Below are 22,049 nucleotides of genomic sequence, written 5' to 3' on the forward strand. Positions count from 1 at the left end.
TTCCCTTACCTCACATAATTCAATATCCTTCTCCTTGGTGAATACCGAAGAAAAGAAATTGTTCAATATCTCCCCCATCTCTTTTTGCTCTGCAGATAGCTGTCCACTCTGACTTTCAAATGGACCAATTTTATTCCTTGTTATCCTTTTGCTATTAATATAGCTGTAGAAACCCTTTGGATTAACTTTCACCTTGCTTACCAAAGCAACCTCATATCTTCTTTTAGCTTTTTTAATTTATTTCTTAAGATTCTTTTTACATTCTTTATACTCCTCAAGCACCTCATTTACTCCATGCTGCCTATAATTATTGTAGATCACGTTTTCTGAACCAAGTGTCCAATTTCCCTTGAAACTTAGACTCGGCTTGTAGGCGGCGCGACTCTCATCAGCAGCGGCCTCTGCAGTCCGTCTGCGTTTTTATTATTTTATGTCTATGTTTTTATGTAGTTTTTGTTAATTTTGTTGGGGTATGTGTGTGGGGGGGTGGGGGTGGTGTGGGGGGGTTGGTGGTAACTTTTAAATCTCTCCCTGCACGGGAGACCCGACCTTTTCTTTGTCGGGTCTCCGTTGTCGTTGGGGCTGCAACGAGGAGCGGCCTCCAACAGGAAGACCGGGAGCTGTGGTGCCGACTACTCACCTCACCGTCGCGGAGCTGGCCGAGTCCAGAGCGGGTGGAGCTGTGGTGGATGCTGCTGCGGCCCGACCTCCGGAGATCCGGTGGCTGCAACTGCGGGTTTGGCGGACGGCACCGGGAGCCCGCGGGTCCCTGGAGGGAGACCGCTTTTCGGGGCTTCCGCAGCGGCGACTTCTCCCGCCCGAGTTGCGGGGTTGAAGAGCTCCTGGAGCGGGGCCTTACAGCACCGCCCCGCGCGGCTTGGAATGGCTGCGGGCTGCGAGCGCGCGCCGGGGGCTCTAACATCAAGACCCGGTGAGCGACCTTGCATCACCCGGCGTGGCTTTAATGGCCACGGGACAATCGCCATCGCCCGCCGGGGGCTTTGACTTTGACTTTGACTCTGACATCGGGGGGGAGAGTGCAGTGGAGAGAGAAGTTTTTTTGGCCTTCCATCACAGCAATGTGATGGATGTTTATGTAAATTATGTTGTGTCTTGGGTCTATTTGTTTGTAATGTATGGCTGCAGAAACGGCATTTCGTTTGGACCTCAAGGGGTCCAAATGACAATAAATTGAATTGTATTGTATTGTATAAGCATGGCTCTTTCCAATTATTACTCTTTCCTTTCAACCGAACAGGGACATAAAGATTCTGCACTCTTAAAATTTCACCTTTAAATGTCTTCCATTTCTCTTCTGCATCCTTCCCATAAAACAAAATGTCCCAATTCACTCCTTTTAAATCTCTTCGCATCTCCTCAAAGATAGCCTTTCTCCAATCAAAAATCTCAACCCTTGGTCCAGTTCTGACCTCTCCATAATTATATTGAAACTAATGGTATTGTGATCACTGGACCTGAAGTGCTCCCCAACACATACTTCCGCCACCTGACCTGTCTCATTTCCTAACAGGAGGTCCAGCACTGCCCCTTCTCCAGTAGGTACCTCTATGTATTGCTGCATAAAATTATCCTGCACACATTTTACAAACTCCAAACCATCCAGCCCTTTTACAGAATGTGTTTCCCAGTCTATGTGTGGAAAATTGAAATCTCCCACAATCACTACCTTGTGCTTACTACTAATATCTGCTATCTCCTTACATATTTGCTCTTCCAATTCTCACTCCCCTATAATACACCCCTATAAGTGTTGCTACACCTTTCCCATTTCTCCCAGAAGGAGGCGGGAATATACCCACCACCTTCTGAGTTCATGGGCATAAGTCGGGCACATGGAAATGGGCGCGGAATAGGACTGATGGCATTGCTCTGAAAGCCGGCATAAGCTCCATGGATCAAATATTTTCTTTCGGGAGAAGTGGAAAATTTCAGACACTCAGAAATGTGACTTTTGCCTGCAAGTGAGAGCATTACATTGAACAACTACATTTCTGTTTCCACAGGCCCATTATTTGTTCACGAATGGGCCCATCTCCAGTGGGGTGTATTTAATGAATACAATGAGGAGGTGCCCTTTTATACAGCTATCAATGGCCGCATTCAGGCAACAAGGTGAGGCAATTGAAATCACATGATTTTGTTCTGTGAAGAAGACAGTTTGAGATTGCGAGACATGGCCACAACATCTGACCGTTGTCCATTGTGGTCTGCTTACTTTAGTTCAGTTTAGAGATACAGAACGGAAACAGGCCCTTCGGCTCACCGAGTCCGCTCCGCCCAACGAGCATCCTGTACACCAAAACTATCCTACACACACTAGGGGAAATTTACAATTTTACCAAGCCAATTAGCCTACAAATTTGTATGTCTTTGGAGTGAGGGAGGAAACCGGAGCTCCCGGAGAAAACTGACGCGGGTCACGAGGAGAATGCACAAACTCCGTACAGACAGCACCCATAGTCAGGATCAAACTCGGGTCTCTGATGCTGCAAGGCAGCAAATCTACCGCTGCGCCACCATGCCGCCTTCAAGGTGAAAGGGGAAAAGTTTAAAGGGTTACCCGACAGGCCCACATGTCTTTGGAATGTGGGAGCAAATGGAGCACCTGGAGGAAACTCACACGATCACAGGGAGAACATGCAAACTCCACTCAGACAGCATCTTTAGTCAGAATCAAACCTGTGTCTCTGCAGCGTGAGGCGCCACTGTGCCACCCTAATCTTGCTGAATGATTATTTATAGAAATGTCACCCAATGTCAAATCTGTTTTATTTTTGTCATGTGGTCTGCAGGTGTACAAAGGAGATAACTGGAAGTATTAAGGACTGCAGTAGTGGGTCTTGTTCAAATTGTACAATCAATGATAGGACAGGATGGTACGATAAAGGTTGTAACTTTAATCCAGACAAGGTTCAGACTGGATCCTCTTCAATAATGTATAATCAAGGCTTGGAAAATGTAAGTGGAGTCACCAACTGTTCTTTTCCCACTGATGATTAATTGTGTTCCAGCATGTTCATGTTCATACGTTATAGGAGCAGAATTAGGCCATTCAGCCCATCAAGTCTAGTCCGCCATTCAATCACGACTGATCTATCTTTCCCACTCAACCCCATTCTCCTGCCTTCTCCCCATTAACCCTGACACCCGTACTCATCACAGTTATAGGAGCAGAATTAGGCCGTTCAGTCTACTCTGCCATTCAATCATGGCTGGTCTATCTTTACCTCTCAACCCCATTCTCCTGCCTTCTCCCCGTAACCTTTGACACCCTTTCTAATCAATCTCCGCCTTAAACATATTTGTTGACGGCCTCCACAGCCGTCTGTGGCAGTGAATTCCACAGATTTACCACCCTCTGTCTAATGAAAATACCTCCTCATTTCCTTTCTAAATGTATGCTCTTTTAAACAGTGGCTGTGGCCTCTGGTCCTAGACTCTCCCACTAGTGGAAACATTCTCTCCACATCTGGGTTCGATCCTGACTGCGGGTGCTGTCGGTACAGTATTTTTAGGTTCTCCCTGTGACCTGCGTGGGTTTTCCCCGGGAGCTCTGGTTTCCTCCCACACTCCACAGACATGCAGGTTTGAAGGTTAAATGGTTTTGGTAAATTTGTAAATTGTCCCTAGTGTAAAGGATAGTGCCAGTGTATGGGGCGATCGCTGGTCGATGCGGACTATGCGGGGATCGGGATGGGGTGGGAGGGGGGGGGGGGGGGATGGATGGAGGGGCTGTTTCTCTAAAGTCTAAAGCTAGGGTTCCCAACCTGGGGTTCATTTACCCCCAGAGGTAGATTTGTTGATTCTGGATTTGTACGCATTTTTTCTCATTGACTGACTGTGTTTGGTTCTAAAATACGGGTATCTGTTCATCATCAGTTGTTCATAAATTAGTGAAATAACATTGTTATGTGCTATTAAAGTTGCCAGGGGAAACGGGACGAAAAAGGTTGGAACCCCTGGTCTAAACATCATTTGTGACCATCTGGAAAATACCTCCTTTTTGCTAATCATCTGGTTAACTCAAGGCTTTTTGCTTCAAACCTCCAGGTTGAATTCTGTGATGAAACCACTCACAATACTGTTGCGCCCAACATGCAGAACCAAATGTGCGATTACAGGAGCACGTGGGAAGTGATCAAAGAGTCAGAAGACTTCAAGAATGCTCATTCAACCCACAACGGTTCTGTCCAACCAACAATCACACTTCTACAGGCCAAGGGCCGGGTGCTTTGTTTAGTCCTTGACATCTCAGGAAGCATGAGCCGGGTAAGGTCCTTTATGATGAAACCACTGAATGTATAGAATTCGCTGCCACAGAAGGCAGTGGAGGCCAATTCACTGGAAGTTTTCAAGAGAGAGTTAGATTTAGTTCTTAGGGCTAAGGAAGTCATGGGATATGGGGAAAAAGCTGGAACGGGGTCCTGATTTTGGATGATCAGCCATGATCATATTGAATGGCGGTGCTGGCTTGAAGGGACGAATGTCCTACTCCTGCACCTATTTTCTATGTTTCTATGACACATGGTCATCATTTTGTTCAAATTTGTGCTAAATACTGAAAGGGATTGGGCTTTCTCGTTAAAGTCAGGGACACTGACTCTGGGATGGAGTGAGTTTTTGGCCCGTGTATATCACGTAGTATAGTCTATTATTGTCATGTGTGCTGAGCAACAGCGAAAACAATTTTTGTTGCGTGCTGTCCAGTTGGAGTAAAGCCTGTACATGATTACAATCAAGCCGTCCAATGTACAAATACAGGATAAAGGGAATGACGTTCAGTGCATTATGTCCAGTAAAGTCGGATTAAAGTTAGTCTGAGGGTCTCCGTTGAGGTAGATGGTAGATCAGGACCGCTTTCCCATTGGTGATAGGATGTATGGGAAAGAACTGGAGATGCTGGTTTAAATCGAAGATAGACACTAAATGCTGGAGTAACTCAACGGGACAAGCAACATCTCTGGAGAAAAGGAATGGGTGACGTTTGGGGGTCGAGACCCTTCTTCAGACTGATGTCAGGGGAGGGGGCAGGACAGAGATAGAATGTAGTTGGAGACAGTAAGACTGGTGGGAGAACTGGGAAAGGGGAGGGGACGGAGAAAGAATGCAAGGGCTATCTGCAGTTGATAGGATGGTTCAGTTGCCTGATAACAGCTGGGAAGAAACTATCTGTGAATCTGGAAATCTGACCGCTTTACCATTACACCATCCTGATACCTGAACAAAGATATTTCTTCCGTCCCTATCCATGTACCTATCCAGTGCATTAGATTCTGGAGTAGTTCCTGAGGATTGGAGGGTAGCAAATGTAACCCCACTTTATAAAAAGGGAGGGAGAGAGAAAACGGGGAATTACAGACCAGTTAGTCTAACATCGGTAGTGGGGAAACTGCTAGTCAGTTATTAAAGATGGGATAGCAGCACATTTGGAAAGTGGTGAAATCATTGGACAAAGTCAGCATGGATTTATGAAAGGTATCTTATAGAATTTTTCGAGGATGCAACTAGTGGAGTGGATAATGGAGAACCAGTGGATGTGTTATATCTGGACTTTCAGAAGGCGTTCGACAAGGTCCCACATAAGAGATTAGTATACAAACTTAAAACACACGGTATTGGGGGTTCAGTATTGATGTGGATAGAGAACTGCCTGGCAGACATGAAGCAAAGAGTAGGAGTAAACGAGTCCTTTTCAGAATTGCAGGCAGTGACTAGTGGGGTACCGCAAGGCTCAGTGCTGGGACCCCATCTCCAAATTTGTGGATGACAAGAAGCTGGGGGGCAGTGTTAGCTGTGAGGAGGATGCTAGGAGGCTGCAAGGTGACTTGGATAGGTGGGTGAATGGGCAAATGCATAGCAGATGCAGTATAATGTGGATAATTGGGAGGTTATCCACTTTGGTGGCAAAAACAGGAAAGTAGACTATTATCTGAATGGCGGCCGATTAGGAAAGGGGGAGATGCAACGAGACCTGGGTGTCATGGTACACCAGTCATTGAAGGTGGGCATGCAGGTGCAGCAGGCAGTGAAGAAAGCAAATGGTATGTTCGCATTCATAGCAAAAGGATTTGAGTATTGGAGCAGGGAGGTTCTACTGCAGTTCTACAGGGTCTTGGTGAGACCACACCTGGAGTAATGCGTACAGTTTTGGTCTCTTAATCTGAGGAAAGACATTCTTGCCATAGAGGAAGTACAGAGAAGGTTCACCAGACTGATTCCTGGGATGTCAGGACTTTCATATGAAGAAAGACTGGATAGACTCGGCTTGTACTCGCTAGAATTTAGACGATTGAGGGGGGATCTTATAGAAACTTACAAAATTCTTAAGGGGTTGGACAGGCTAGATGCAGGAAGATTGTTCCCGATGTTGGGGAAGTCCAGAACAAGGGGTCACAGTTTAAGAATAAGGGGGACATCTTTTAGGACCGAGATGAGAAAAACATTTTTCACACAGAGAGTGGTGAATCTCTGGAATTCTCTGCCACAGAAGGTAGTTGAGGCCAGTTAATTGGCTATATTTAAGAGGGAGTTAGATGTGGCCCTTGTGGCTAAAGGTATCAGGGGGTATGGAGAGAAGGCAGGTACAGGATACTGAGTTGGATGATCAGCCATGATCATATTGAATGGCGGTGCAGGCTCGAAGGGCCGAGTGGCCTACTCCTGCACCTATTTTCTTATGTTTCTTTGTTAAATGTTGTTATAGTACCTGCCTCAAATACTGCTTCTGGCAGTTTGTTCCATACACTCACCACCCTCTGAGTGAAAACATTTCCCCTCGATTTCATATTAAATCTTGCTCCCCTCACCTTATATTTACGTTCCCTTGCGAAACGTCATCTACTATCTATTCCCCTCATGCCCTGTGTGAAATCAACAGTCTTTCCAAATGGAAGAAGGTGACCCAATTATCAGAAGAAGGGTCTCGACCAGAAACGTCACCCACTCCTCTCCAGAGATGCTGCCTGTCCTGCTGAGTTACTCCAGCATTTTGTGTCTATCGTTGGTTTAAACCAGCCTCTGCAGTTCCATCCTACACACACCATCATGGATAGAGTCCTCTTCGCCATTAAAAGCATCTGCATGAGATGGTTCCTCTTCATGATGCCACCAATCGGGCAGGTGATACAGACACCTGAGGTCTCACACAATCTCGCACTATCGGGAATGCTGCAGTCCTACAACTACACAGGAATGTTTATAAGAATGGTTCCAGGAATGAGTGGGTTAGCATATGATGAACGTTTGACAACACTGTGCCTCTACTCGCTGGAGTTTAGAAGGTTGAGGGGGGACCTCATTGAAACTTACAGAATGATGAAAGGCATTAATAGAGTGGATGTGAAAAGGATGTTTCCACTGGTGGGAGAGTCTAGGACCAGAGGTCAAAGCCTCAGTATTAAAATGAGCTCTTTTAGAAAGGAGGTGAGGAGGAACTTCTTGAGATAGAGGATAATTCATCTGTGGAACTTATTGCCACAGAGGGCTGTGGATCCCGTCAGTGGATATTTTTAAGGCAGCGATAGACAAATTTGTGATTAGAACCGGTGTCAAGGGTTATGGGGAGAAGGCAGGAAAATGGGATTAGGAGGCAGAGATCAGCCATGATTGAATGATGGAGTGGACTTGATGGGCCGAATGGCCCAATTCTACTCCTATAACTAGTGAACTTGTGCACTATCGGGTTCTTAAATGAATCAAGGGCGACACGCTGGTGCAGCGGTGGAGTACTGCCTCTGACTATGGGTGCTGCCTGTACGGAGTTTGTACATTCTCACCTGTGACCTGCTTGGGTTTTATCCGAGGTCTTTGGTTTCCATCCACACTCCAAAGATGTACAGGTTTGTAGGTTTATTGGCTTGGTATAAATGTGAAATTGTCCATAGTGTGTGTAGGGTAGTGTTAATGTGCGGAGATCGCTGGTCGAAGGGCTGAAAGGTCTGTTTCACGAAACTACACTAAAATTAAACCTAGTCCTACCTCAACTACGACACACTGTGGTCCACCTCTTGCACTACCATGGCCTTGTCTTTTTTCTAACAGCGTTTCGTATTTATTTGCTGTCATTTTCTTTTCAGTCTTGTGGAATTTTTGCATAATATATCTATAGTTTATATGTGATTGATGTTTTTGTGTGTTTATCTGTGTCTATGTGTTTGTGATGCTGCCTCAATGTAGCTGTAGCTCACCATACACGTGCATGTGACAATAGACTCAATTTAATTTGACATTCTGACGCCAACAGAATGATTGCAATTTCATGGTTTAGATCTAAACACTTGAAAAACCATGAAAGTATGAAGAAAGGTCCAGACCCGAAACACCAACAGGCCTTTTCCTCCAGAGATGCTGCCTGACCCGTTGAGTTGGGTTTAGTTTAGTTTAGAGATAAAGTGCGGAAACAGGCCTTTCGGCCCACTGAGTCCGCACCGACCAGCAATCCCCACACATTAACACTACCCTACACACACTAGGGACAATTTTACATTTACACCATGCCAATTAACCTACAAACCTGAATGTCTTTGGAGTGTGGGATGAAACCAGAAATCCCGGAGAAAATCCACACTGGTCACAGGGAGAATATACAAACTCCATAGAGACAGGATCAAACCCGCGTCTCTGGCGATGTAAGGCAGCAACTCTGCCGCTACGCCACCATGCTGTAATTTACTCCAGTTACTCCAGCACTCTGTGCCTCTCTTTGGTATAGGAACAGTTCTCACATAGGAACAGTTCCTTGTTCCTATGTGAAGATTCAGGCATATCAAGCATTGTTTTTCATCTTTTAAACAGGGCTGTGTTTAATTTTGCTAATTTCTTCTCGTTATGAAACAGGAGAATCGCATTAACAGGGTTCGACAAGCAGCCGAGATATTCTTGCTGCAGGTTGTTGAGCCAGGATCACTAGTTGGAATTGTCACTTTTAATTCCGGTGCCAAGATTAAAACACATTTGAAGACTGTTGATAATGACAATGTGAGGAAGGACCTTGTAAAACTACTACCAACATCTGCCAATAGAGGAACAAACATCTGCAGTGGGGTTCGGGATGGTTTTAAGGTAAGGCTGTAAAGATTCCAGTTATGAGTGGGTTAGCATATAATGTGCATTTGACAGCACTGGGCCTGTACTCGCTGGAGTTTAGAAGGTTGGGGGGGGGACCTCATTGAAACTTACAGAATAATGAATGGCATAGATAGACACCATTATGCCTTTCATTATTCTGTGGAACTCATTGCCGCAGAGGGCAGTGAAGGCCAAGTCAGTGGATATTTTTAAGGCGGAGATAGACAAATTCTTGATTAGAACGGGTATCAATGGTTATGGGGAGAAGGCAGGAAAATGGGATTCAAAGGCAGAGATCAGCCATGATTGAATGGCTGAATGGACTCAATGGGCCAAATTGTCTAATTCTACTCTGTAGCTTGTGAACTTGTAAAGTTTGGGGAAGTTTTCAACAACACAGAACATTTAGATATTACATTTTGCTCTCCTTATTGATAACCGACTGCATTGCAGGTACTTCGCGGTGATGACGGCTCTACTAATGGCGACGAAATTATTTTGCTCGCGGGTGGAGAGGACGAAGGAATTAGCAGTTGCTTCAAAGAGGTGGAAGAGAGTGGAACCAAAATCCACACCATCGCACTGGGACCAAGTGCAGCCAAAGAACTGGAGGAGCTCTCAAGAAGGACAGGTAACCAGCAATAAATAGCCACACTATTGGTACCTGGAAGCTCAGCAAATGAAGGGTGGAGAGGAGCAGAGGTGATTTGCAAAGATGTTTGTCCATGATGCTCTTCAGTATCTGAGGAGAGAATAGATGTTGTCCTGGGAATGATGGAGGCTTAAGAGGTTACCTTATAGAGGTGTACGTAATTGGGAGGGACAGAACTAGGAAACCTCTCCCCTCTCTCCCCTTTGCAGAGATGTCGATAACCAGAAGGTGTAGATCCACGGATAAGGGGTAAAACGTATGGAGGAGATCGGAAGAATAATTTTTTCAGCCAGAGGATGGCTGGAATTTGGAATTCACTGCCTGAGTGTTAATTTAATTTAGTTTAGAGATACAGCACGGAAACAGGCCCTTCGGCCCACCAAGTTCGCACTGGCCTGCAATCCCTGCACATTAACACTATGCCATGCACTCTAAGGACAATTTTTGCATTTACACCAAGCCTATTAACCTACAAACTTTGGAGTGTGGGAGGAAACCGAAGATCTCGGAGACAACCCACGTGGGTCACTGGCAGAACTTACAAACTCCGTACAGGCAGCACGCATAGTCAGGATTGCACCTGGGCCTCTGGCGCTGTAAGCTCATAGATCTGCCGATGAACCACCGTGCTGCCCCTGGATGGTGGAGGCAAAGATTCTGCCAATGTTCAAGAAATATCCAGATGATCACTTGAATGACCAGGTATAGAAGGATACAGTCCACATGCTGACAAAGGGAATGAGTGTAGATGGGAATTTGATGTTTGCTATGCACAGAATGAGACAAAGATCTGCTTTCTGTGTTCTATGGCTCTTTCTTTCAAGTTTTTTAAATTAATTGCCCTGGGTTTTAATTGAAATTTCTGATAGATTAATGTTTTGCTCATTTTTGAGCCGAGCATCAACAGTAAGTTGGCAGCCGGTGAATCAGAGATGTTTGGACATGGGGACTGGGCGATGTATAGTCTGTCCTGACATTCAATATGATCATGGCAGTTGCCCCATGCTCAACTCCTCTTCCCGTGGTCCTCATCTTTCAAGGATTTGGCCTCTAGCTGTTGTTCTCCCTCAAGATCTTCCATGTTTCAATAAGATCATTCCTCAGTCTTTGAAATTCCAAAGATAATAGATCTATTTTATTTTGCCGATTGTGATGGGAAAACCCTCTCACCCCTTTGAATTAACGTTGTGAATCTTTCAGACAGCCCCAATCCAGCATGCCCTTTATTAACAAGGACCAAAACTGTGCACAGATGTGGGCTCAGCAGCAGACGGTACAAACTCTAACAACACTTTCCTACTTCAAAACCCCAACCCTTAGGCGATAAAGTCCAATGTGCCAATTTTACTTCGGATTCACGTGAGTGACTACGTAAAGACCCCGTCCAGCGAGCATGCGCGACATAGCGTCTCACGCAGTGCACAGCGACGGACAGGAGTATGAGCTCTCCCGCAACAATTTGAAAACGGACCTTCAGGGAAGCAATCTTACTCTGAGGACATGATGTTTTCGAAACCCTGTTCTGATTTATTTTTAAATAGGAATGGAACAGGGAAAACTCCAAGGAAGGTCATTCCCGTCGGGCTGCTATGGACCAGGAGGGTTCCAGCAGTGGGGGGCGACCGGCGGCACCTGGGAACGTTGGCGACCAACCGCAGCGGGCTGGATGAAAGGCACAGCGGAAGTCGGACCGGCCGGTTCACTCAGAAGAGCCTGGCATGGTAGACTCCCGCCCGAGAGTGGCTAAAGGTGACCGTTTCAAGCCTTATGGAAAGGCTCATGGAGCAAAAGCTCCAGCGAGACTTGCTCAAGGAGATGGGGCAAGCTCACCAAGGGAGCACAAACACTCCTGCTCCAGTGCACTAACAGCACTGGCCATCGCATCTCCATCAACAGAGGGGAGCATTGGCGACCAGGACTGGGCTGGTCAAGAAGAGGGGTCACTGGATGAAGAAAATCGGGAGTATGCTTGAGGTAGAGGACCAGGAAGAGCTGCTGGGTGTGGTGAGCCGCTACGTGGCAACACCACGAGCGGGACGGCCGTTACAGCTTAAACTGGCGGCCAGCTTACTACCTGTCCTTAAACCTCTCCAAGAAAGGTAGTCATTGAGGCGTTGGACTTTATCACTCCTCCCCAAAATTGCATTTGCTCAATGTGCCTGCCATTACTGGGGGTACATTGAGCAGGGTATTTAAACACAAAAACTTAAAATTGCAAAAAAAAATGTTGATACCCCTGACGTCGGCTATCATTTCACATGCTCATTCCATGGACAGGGTTGACATGCCAAAACACCCTGGCTCTACTGTGCAACACAGTATGTGACTGGCAACCTCCAGAAGGAGGTCATAAGACCTGCCCTCAACCTCATAAATTCGCAGGACTGTGTAGAACGCCGGCCTCAGAACCACAGATCCTGCTATTTGGCAAAGAATTACCAAATCACGCCTAAAATCTGGTCGAAGAATCCAAGGTATTTGGCCTCATGAGGGCAGGACCTGGAATGAGCAAACCATGCAAAACCCAGACGGCATTACCTCTACGCATCCACCAGTAGGCGTCCACTTCATGGTACTGGTGAAAGCTCGGGGCCCGCATGCAATCCCCGCAAGTCTTTCGGGACAGGGCCCAGGGCGGGCCCCATGAAAAATGTGCCACCCCCCAACAACACCACCCCGACAGACAAGAAACCAGAAACCGAAGAAATGAACACAGCACCAAACAACTGTGGAGGTAGGTGGGTCTGGTTCCTACCATCACATAAATGGTGAGGGGATTGTGCTAACAGGGGGGGAAACTACACCTATTTTTGGAAGCATGAAGAACTATCACACTTGGTAGTTATATACCAAAAAGTATTCAAGGATAAAAATTGAATTTAAGAAAAACTTGCCACCAGTTCAGCATGCACCCGAAAGGGGTTTTACCCTCTCACTGAAAAGAAAACATGAGGGACAAGCTGAACTGGAGAAGTTACATACAAAGGGGTCATAAAGAAGTCTAAATATGAACCTTTGGAATTCGTATTAAATTTACTAAAACCAAAAATTGACTTAACCACATTGAATACTTTCGTCAGGTATACACAGGTATACACACTTTAATGGAAAACATTTGTAACTGCCAAACAATGGATTTCCTAAGGATACTTTATGGCATTGACTTAAAAGATGCATACTATTCAGTGCCCATTCATAAAGATCATCAGAGATACCTAAACATTTACCTGGATGGGGTAACTATGGCATTACAAATTATTGACTAATGTACTAATATGAGCCAAAACTGTTTTCCAAGATATTTAAACCAGCCCTGACACTATTAACAAAACATATTGTCATGGCATATCTCGATAATATTTAACACTAGACAAAACCATGGAATTAGCTAATTCAGCAGCATTAGCCACTAAAAACTTAATTAACCTTGGGCTTTGTCACATATCCAGATAAATCTACGTTAACACCATCCACAACTATGGACTATCTGGTATTCAATTAACTCAGTCCACATGTCTACAACGTTGCCAAAAGAAAAGTCAGCAGAATTGGCACAAACCTGTAACAAATTAATGGTTAACAATCAACCAACCATTCGACAAAGTGGCAAGAGTAATTGGGAAATTAGTAGCAGCATTACCAGCTACTTAACTTGGACCTTTGCATTAGAGCAAAGGTGCTAGCGTTTTAAACAATATACAGGTCACTTTGGCTGAACCATGAAATTGCCTATTTTCAGACCTATAATGATGGAAAGAGAACATTTGGCATAGTTCCAGTCCCATCATTTATCAATAATCCATATCCAGAACAGGTGGTAGATGGACTAATCTAGAGTCATCACCACTGCAGACACTGGACATAAAAACTAGTTGGAAATGTTGGGTGCGTTCTATGGGTTAAAAGCATATTGTTCAAAAGTGCACCATTTTGCATGTTCGTTTACAATTTGACAATATCACAGTGGTGGCCTATACTAACCACATGGGCGGGATAAAGTCGATATCATGTGACAATTTGATCAACACAATCTGGTAATGGTGTGTCGACAAACATACTTGGCTATCAGCAACTTACCTACCAGGTAAGCTAAATACTGTGGCAGACATGTTAAACCCCAAAGTATTTGTTGAAATTACAAAGCAATATGGAACACCAGATATCGATTTCTTTGCATTCCGACTGAATCACCACATACCGATGTATGTCGCTTGGGAACCAGACCTTGAGGCAGCGGCGATGGATACATTCTCGCTGAACTGGGGGGAACTAATCTCTATGTTACCCCCCCCCTTTCTACCTCATCAGTCAGGTACTATGCAAAATACAGATGAACTTTGCTTCGGACTTTTAGGTAGTACCCGACTGGCCTACACAGCCATGGTTCCCAGTGGTGCTTGACAGGGTCATTGAAACCCCTGACCATTCCCAGTGGACCAGATCTACTGATCCACCCTGTATCAGGCGAAAGTCACCCATGCCATGACAGAATAAGCCTACTGGGTTGCAGGTTCCAAAAAGACCTTTTGATGGACCTGGGATTGTCAAATAGGACCATGGACACGATGACAGCATCTCACCGACTTCCACCAAGAAACAATATAACAATATCTCTCCAGTATAAGAAAATGGGAAACATACTGCTCGAGAACAGAGACAACCTACTAATCAACCACCATATCTATGTACCGGAGTTCCTGGCCAGCCTTCACCACGATGAAGGTCTGAAGTATAGCACTATCAAATGTGCTGGAAGTGCACTGTCAGCCTATCTAAGACAGGCACCAAGGGAAACAGGCCATAGGGTAACACCCCAAGAACAAGACGTAGCTTGCACACCATCAGCTTCTGCCCCTACGAGTCTCATCCACTGGTGGCCAAATTAACGAGAGGTACCTTCTATTCAAAACCCCCTAGACCTAGATATACCAAGATCTAGGATGTCAGCGTTGTCCTGACATACCTAAGGGATGGCCACCAGCCAGATCCCTTACTCTGAAATTAACTACCCTGTATACCGCCATGCTGATGGCTTAGTCTCAGCATAAGGCACCAGTCCTTTTACCTACTCAGGCTGGACAATATGGTCATAACATCAGACCAAATAACATTCACCATTCAGGAGCTGGTAAAACTGTGTAGACCAGGAACTTTCAGGACTCATTATGGAATTCCGGGCGTACCCACCTGACCAACGTTATGTGTCATGACTCACCTTCTACAATATATCAACACAACCTAAAATTCCCGATGGAAAGAAAAAGCAATGGGTCAGCCACAAATAAGCCACTGGGTCAGGGTACCGAGTCAAACCATCTCTAGATGGCTCAAACAGGTATTGGGAGCTGCTGGAGTGGTAACCGATATTTACACATCTCACTCCACCAGAGCAGCATCCACGTCGGCGGCTAACAGTATGGATGTGCCATTGGATCTACCCTGGTAACAGCGGGGTGGTCCATGGAAAGAACTTTTCAAACATTCTACAACAAGCCATTATAAAACTGGTTTCACTTGCAAAGAGAATTTAGACGCTGCAAAAAAAAAATACAATTTAAGCCCGGTAGAGCATTAATTTCTTTGTTATTATTTTCAAATAATACCATTGTTGTTTTACAAACAGATTCATGTTTGATTAAGATAACATACTTCCTCCCTTGGATGACCGGCAGCGAGTGAAGTATGGACTGTTACACGGTTTGAAATTACAGAGCTTTAAAATCTTCTCATAGTCACTCACGTGACTCCGAAGTAAAATAGTAAGATTAAACGAGAACTTACCAGTTTGAAGTTTGATCTGTATTTTATGAGGAGTTACGATGAGGGATTACGTGCCCTCCGCTCCCACCCTCAATTACAGAGATCAACTGGTATCTTAGTTCTCCTTATCTTTACTATGTTTATTTCAATTATTGTGTTGTCTGTGATTCCACACCGCTGCTTTGAAGTATGTCGCGCATGCGTGGCGTGCTGGACGGGTTCTTCACGTAATCCCTCATCGTAACTCCTCATAAAACACAGATCAAACTTCAAACTGGTAAGTTCTCGTTTAATCTTACTACAGGTGCACAACCTTTTATCTGAAAGCCTTGGGACCAGACAATTTTCGTAATTCGGAATTTTTCGGCTTTAGGAATGGAAGATTTTTTGCGTAGATTTTAACGGCTGGCTCAGTGGTAGAGTGCTCGGCTCATATCCGCAAGGTCGCGAGTTTGCGCCTCGATCCCGGCAGTTACTCGATCGCGAGTTTGAGTCTTCAATGTAGTTTTTTCTTGCAGAATAGGAGAGAATAGGGAGGGTTAGGCTGGGATCATTCTCTGCGAGGTGATCTTAGTGCGGGAGACAAGTGTAGGAGAGGTGTACTGACTGTGTGGGCAGAACTTTGGAAGTGATTGCCCACCATGCTCAAAAGCCGCTGTTTCTCCCTGTCCCTCCAACTCCAGAGGAATCCGCTCCTCGATGGGCCGCTACGGCGACAAGTGGCAGTTCGCCCACAGTCCAAGCTGCGCCACCCCAAGAACAAGACGTACCTTGCACACCATCAGCTTCTGCCCCTACGGGGCTGGGCTGGAGTTGCTGATCTGGGATCTCCGTGCTTGCAGTGGGCCTGGGGGTCGGTGTCCCAATGAGGGGGCGCAGCTCGGGCTGTGGGCGAACTGCCACTTGTCGCCGTAGCGTAGCGGCCCATCGGGGAGCGGCTTCTGGTGGTCCTGACGTCTCCGGCCAGTTTGCAGTTTTCCTCTGGAGTTGGAACGGGGCTGGGCTGCTGCTGGCTGTGGGTCTCTGGGATCTCGTGCTTACTGTGGGCCTGGGGGTCGGTGGTCCTGACGTCTCCGGTGACTGGCACTGACCTGCTGGCATCGCCGACGTGAAGACAGTGCAAAGCCCCCGCACCGGTGCAATGGGCGGGGAGCTGGAGTGGGGAGGGAAGGGGTCACACACATGGCCGGGAAGCAGAAGGGTGTAGGTGGGGTGAAACTGAAGGGAGCGACAATCTGCTGCTGCCTGCCCGCTGAGTTAAAAAGTTCCCACGCAAAACTCACGATACACTGTGTATCGTGAGTCTACCGTGGGAACTTTTTAACTCAGCGGGCAGGCAGCAGCAGATTGTCAATTATTAACCCTCCCGTGCCTTCTCTTTTATGAATGGGGATTTAGTTCCCCTTTCTTCGTGGACCGACCGGAGGTTCCGCTGTCACCTCTGCGGGCCGCCCTCGGTGAACGTCTTCAAGGACCTTTCTTCAAGGACCGAAAAAATGTCCGCTATTCGGAGCTTTTCGTTATTTGGAATTTCAGATAAAAGGTTGTGCGCCTGTATTACCTTTGCAACTACTTGTTGCACCTCCCTGCTAAATATTTGTGATTCATACACCAAAACATCTCATTCCGTTCTCATGAACCAAGTACAGACGTACTTGGTTCATCTACAATCTTTCTCCAGGTCTTTTCCCAAGTTATTTCCCACTTAATCAACCCATTTATATTCTGTTGCGGACTCCAAATATCCTCTCTGCCACACGCCCCCTCCCATTAGCACATCATTGTCTGACTTGTAGACTTTAACAGCCTGTCCCACTAGGTGATTTTTTAGGCGACTGCCGGCGACTGTCACAGTCGTAGCAGGTCGCCGAAAAACCGGCAACAGGACTAAATACACTCTGCTCCCTCCTCCAAGTCTTTCACCTGTATCAACAATTATTAAGGGCCACCAAACAATCTTTGGGGGCTCCCTGGTCACGTCTATCCATCCAGCCAGAAAATGACCCATTTCTTCCAAATCTCTGTCTTTGTTGTGATTACCAATACCTAAAGCAAACTTACCGCAAAAGCCTTGCTTTACCCACAGCAGAGTATTGAGCAGTATTATCGCCACCAGTGTTGCAACCAAGTTCAATCCATTTATTTTGAATTTTTCAAAGGGCGGATCTCACTTTACAGGAATTTGTAAGGCCTAATTTTTTAATTCAGTTCTGAATGGACATTGATCATGGATAATGGATAATATGTGAATTAAGGATTATTTTATGTTTCATTTAATAGATGGTCTACAGTTCGCAGTCACTGATGAAGTAGACTCAAACGGACTCATTGATGCTTTCACTAGATTAGTATCAGAAGATGGTGACCTTAGCCAACAGGCAATCCAGGTTTGATAGCGTTAGAGAATTATTTTGCATTTATTCTCACTCTACAAAGTGTTTTACAATACAATATCAGTCTGTTTCCTTGATTCACAGCTTGAAAGTTTAGGAAGGAGTATTGATAAAGGTGGTTGGTTTAGTGGTATCGTTTCTATTGATAAAACCATTGGAAACAACACATATTTTGTGGTCACTTGGGAGGATATTAAACCGGATGTGATCCTCCGTTCCCCCAGAGGGAAGATCTACACTCAGCGGCACTTTAAATCCGAGGAAGCAACACACACAGCACGACTCCAAATTCCAGGCACTGCAGAGGTACGTTCGAAAGCACCTGAAACATTATTTTGAATGTCTCTCCACAGATAAGTTCAGAAGTGATGTGAGCAGAATTAGGCCATTCAGCCCACTCCGCTATTCAATCATGGCTGATCAATCTCTCCCTCCTAACCACCTTCTCCTGCCTTCTCCTCATAACCCCTGACACCCGTACTAATCAAGAATCTATCTATCTCTGCCTTAAAAATATCCATTGACTTGGCCTCCACAGCCTTCTGTGGCAATGAATTCCACAGATTCACCACCCTCTGACTAAAGAAATTCCTCCTTTTCTCTTTCCTAAAGGAACGTCCTTTAATTCTGAGGCCATGACCATTGGTCCTAGACTCTCCCACTAGTGGAAACATCCTCTCCACATCCACTCTATCCAGGCCTTGATGGGGCTGACTCCTTTTTCTGGTAGTTTGTATTTTATTTTCTATTAACTTTGCAATCAATTACTCGTTATTCACACCCATTCCCGTTAGGTTGCATTGACCATGTACTGTCTATTTAATGCTATTCATCCTCAAATTCAGGGATAGTTTCTTCATGGCTATTATCAGGCAACTGAACCATCCTACCACAACCAGAGACAGCCCTGAGCTGCTATCTACCTCATTGGCGACCCTTGCACTATCTTTACTTTTGATCAGACTTTGATGGCTTCATCTTGCACTAAAGGTTATTCACGTTATTCCCTTTATCATGTATCTGTACACTGTGGACGGCTCGATTGTAAACATGTATTGTCTTTCTGCTGACAGGTTAGCACACGACAAAAGCTTTCCACTGTACTTCGATACATGTGACAATAAATTAAAATCAACTCAACCTCCTGTGACAGGTCCCAACTTTATGTGTGCTGCCGATTATTGACCTATTCAGTAATTGGGATGAGGCAAATGATTGGGCATTTTGGTTGGCATGGACAAGTTGGGCCGAATGGCCTGTTTCCATGCTAAACGATTCTATGTCTATGACTTTATGTATCAGATGCATTGGAATTCCTTCATCTTTAAGTTATCCCTATGTCAATTTGAACCTTTAATACCATTCCTTCTTCACCACTGGCATCAAGATCTTGGAATTTTCAACATAACAGGGTCGAGGGAGCTTCTTAACAACACTGTGTTAGTTCAAAGAAAAGGCTCACCACCATTTTCTCAAGAGTCCCTTGCACCTAGATAATAATTAATCCCATTGTTAAGCATTACTGATTTTAAATATCATCTAGATATCACAGGAACTTGTCTAGGAAGGAACTGCAGGTGTTGGTCTACACCAAAGATAGATGACACAAAATGCTGGAGTAACTCAGCAGGACAGGCAGCATCTCTGGAGAAAAGGAATGGGTGATGTTTTGGGTTGAGACCCTTCTTCAGACTGAGCGTCAGGGGAAAGGGAGAATAGAGATATAGATATAAAGATATGCAAAAGTGAGATAAGAAATGGTACAAAACTATGCAAAAGAACAAATCGAAGCTACAGAAGGCTATGGAGGACATCAATTGATATTTTTAAGGCAGAGAAAGTTAGATTTTTGATTAGTGCAGGTTATGGGGGAGAAGGCAGGAGAATGGGGTCAAGAGGGAAAGATAGGTCAGCCATGATTGAATGGCGGAGTAGACTTGATGGGCTGAATGATCTAACTCTGCCTCTATCACTTATGAACCCTGCAACGATGATGAAGGAAAGGTGGAGACCACAATGGTCCAATGTTGGCTGTGGGGAAGGTGATAACGCAGAACTTGTCTGTTTTGATATCATTGTCCTTGGATTAACCCTGACCATTTATCTCCCAGGCAGGGAACTGGTTTTACAACATCACAAACTCTGGAAAGACGCAGAAGGTGACGTTGACTGTGACATCTCGAGCGGTGGATGAGAACGTTGCCCCCGTTACCGTTAACCCCAGGGTCAGCTGGGAGGATCGCAAAAGCCCGATGGTTATTTACGTGGAAGTCTCTCAGGGGTTTTTACCAGTCTTAAAGGCGAAGGTGATAATCATTGCTGAACTTCCCAGTGGTGCCACAGATGAACACAAACTTTTCGATAATGGCTTAGGTAGGTTACATGAAAATGTCTGAGAAATAAAATTGGAGTTTGCGTGAATTGTTAACAGTGCCGTGACTGTAAGGTGAATATTTGGGAGTGATCCATTGACAAAGAGTGGACTGGTCATAAGTTCTTGGAGCAGAATTAGGCCATTTGGCACATCAAGTCTACTCCACCATTCAATCTTGGCTGATCTATCTTTCCCTCTCACTGTGTGGGTAAAGGACCTTTACTATTGGGTTCCAGCCGGAGAAATATTTATCACTGATGCAATCCAAGCCAGAAGTTCAAGGTGAGGCGGGGAAGGCTTAACAGGAACCTGATGGGTAACTTTTTTCACACAAAGGGTGGTGGGTATATGGAACGACCTGCCGCTGGAGGAAGTTGAGGCAGGTATTATTGCAACATTTAAGAAACATTTAGGCAGGTAGGAGTATTTTCTATTTGCTAATTTCATCGTTTGTGTTCCTTCGTTATCACCCCGGCCCCAGCCATCAATGGACAATTGTGGGCTCCACCTGCCCAGCGTCATTGATGCAGACTTTGTTTTGATCTGTAGCTTCCCATACTTCTAGTTTCCCTCTCCTTGACTCGTTCTGTTGAAGGGTATCACCTATTCCTTGTCTCCAGAGATGCTGCCTGACCCCGCTGAGTTACTCCAGCATTTTGTGTCTATGTTCGGGGTAAACCAGCATCTGCAGTTCCTTCTTATACATGTTTGCCTTTACTTGCTTTCAGGGGCTGATACTCGCAGGAATGATGGGGTTTACTCCAGGTATTTCCTGAACATTACTGGACGTGAAAGGTACAGCTTCAAGGTGCGTGTGGAGGGAATTGAAGGGCCCTCAAACCTGACTAGCAAGAGAGTGGGGACCGTCATTTACATACGGGGACTCACCATTGATGGTAATAAATATTTGGCAATGCAAACGAAGACAATGAAATATATCTTTGCAGTGGTTTGTGATGTAGTTTAGTTTAGAGATACAGCACGGAAACATGGCCTTCGGCCCAGCGGATCCGTGCCGACAAGCGATCCCCACAAACCAACGTAGTATTACACACACTAGGGACAATTTAACCATTATGCCAAGCCAATTAACCTATAAACCTGCACGTCTTTGGAATGTGGGCAGAAACTGATGGTCCTGGCACAAACCCAAGCAAGTCATGGGAGAACATACAAACTCCATACAGACAGCACCCTTAGTCAGGTTTGAACCCAGTTCTCTGGCGCTCTATGGCAGCAACTCTACCCCTATGCCACCATGCCATGCTAGCCATTCTGAGCCATTGAACAGCAAGTTTGTTTTGGATCAAACTTACAGGGCAACATGTTAGCACAGCAATAGAGTTACCGCCTTACAGCGCCAGAGACCCGGGTTCGATCCTGACTACAGGTGCTGTCTGTATGGAGTTTGTTCATTCTCCTTGTGACCTAAATAAATACATAGATACATAGACAATATGTGCAGTAGGCCATTCGGCCCTTCTAGCCATTCAATGCGATCATTCACTACCCTCTGACTAAAGAAATTCCTCATTGTCTCCTTCCTTAAGGAACATCCTTTCATTCTGAGGCATTGACCTCTGGTCCAGGACTCTCTCCCTAGTGGAAACATCCTCTCTACATCCACTCTATCCAAGTCTTTCACTATTTAGTAAGTTTCAATGAGGTTCCCCCCCCCCCCTCATCCTTCTAAACTCCAAGAATCTACTCACCGATTCCTGCGCTCCCCAGAGTTCAGTTTAGTTTATTGTCACGTGTACCGAGGTAGAGTGAAAAGCTTTTG

At 45.4% G+C, this 22,049-nt stretch overlaps 1 protein-coding gene across 1 annotated transcript in view; it reads left to right on the forward strand.

Moving 5' to 3' along the window:
* Window positions 1-22,049, forward strand: part of LOC116977406 (calcium-activated chloride channel regulator 1-like) — a 46,523-nt gene that overhangs the window by 18,751 nt on the left and 5,723 nt on the right. Inside the window, exons 6-14 of the mRNA XM_033027835.1 lie at window positions 2,025-2,133; window positions 2,814-2,981; window positions 4,071-4,290; window positions 8,857-9,081; window positions 9,541-9,718; window positions 17,780-17,886; window positions 17,977-18,198; window positions 20,004-20,265; window positions 20,995-21,162. Coding sequence (XP_032883726.1) covers window positions 2,025-2,133; window positions 2,814-2,981; window positions 4,071-4,290; window positions 8,857-9,081; window positions 9,541-9,718; window positions 17,780-17,886; window positions 17,977-18,198; window positions 20,004-20,265; window positions 20,995-21,162 — 1,659 coding nt within the window. The remainder of the gene's footprint in view (window positions 1-2,024; window positions 2,134-2,813; window positions 2,982-4,070; window positions 4,291-8,856; window positions 9,082-9,540; window positions 9,719-17,779; window positions 17,887-17,976; window positions 18,199-20,003; window positions 20,266-20,994; window positions 21,163-22,049) is intronic.

This window comes from Amblyraja radiata, chromosome 10, assembly GCF_010909765.2.
Source record: "Amblyraja radiata isolate CabotCenter1 chromosome 10, sAmbRad1.1.pri, whole genome shotgun sequence".
Taxonomy (NCBI): Eukaryota; Metazoa; Chordata; class Chondrichthyes; order Rajiformes; family Rajidae; genus Amblyraja; species Amblyraja radiata.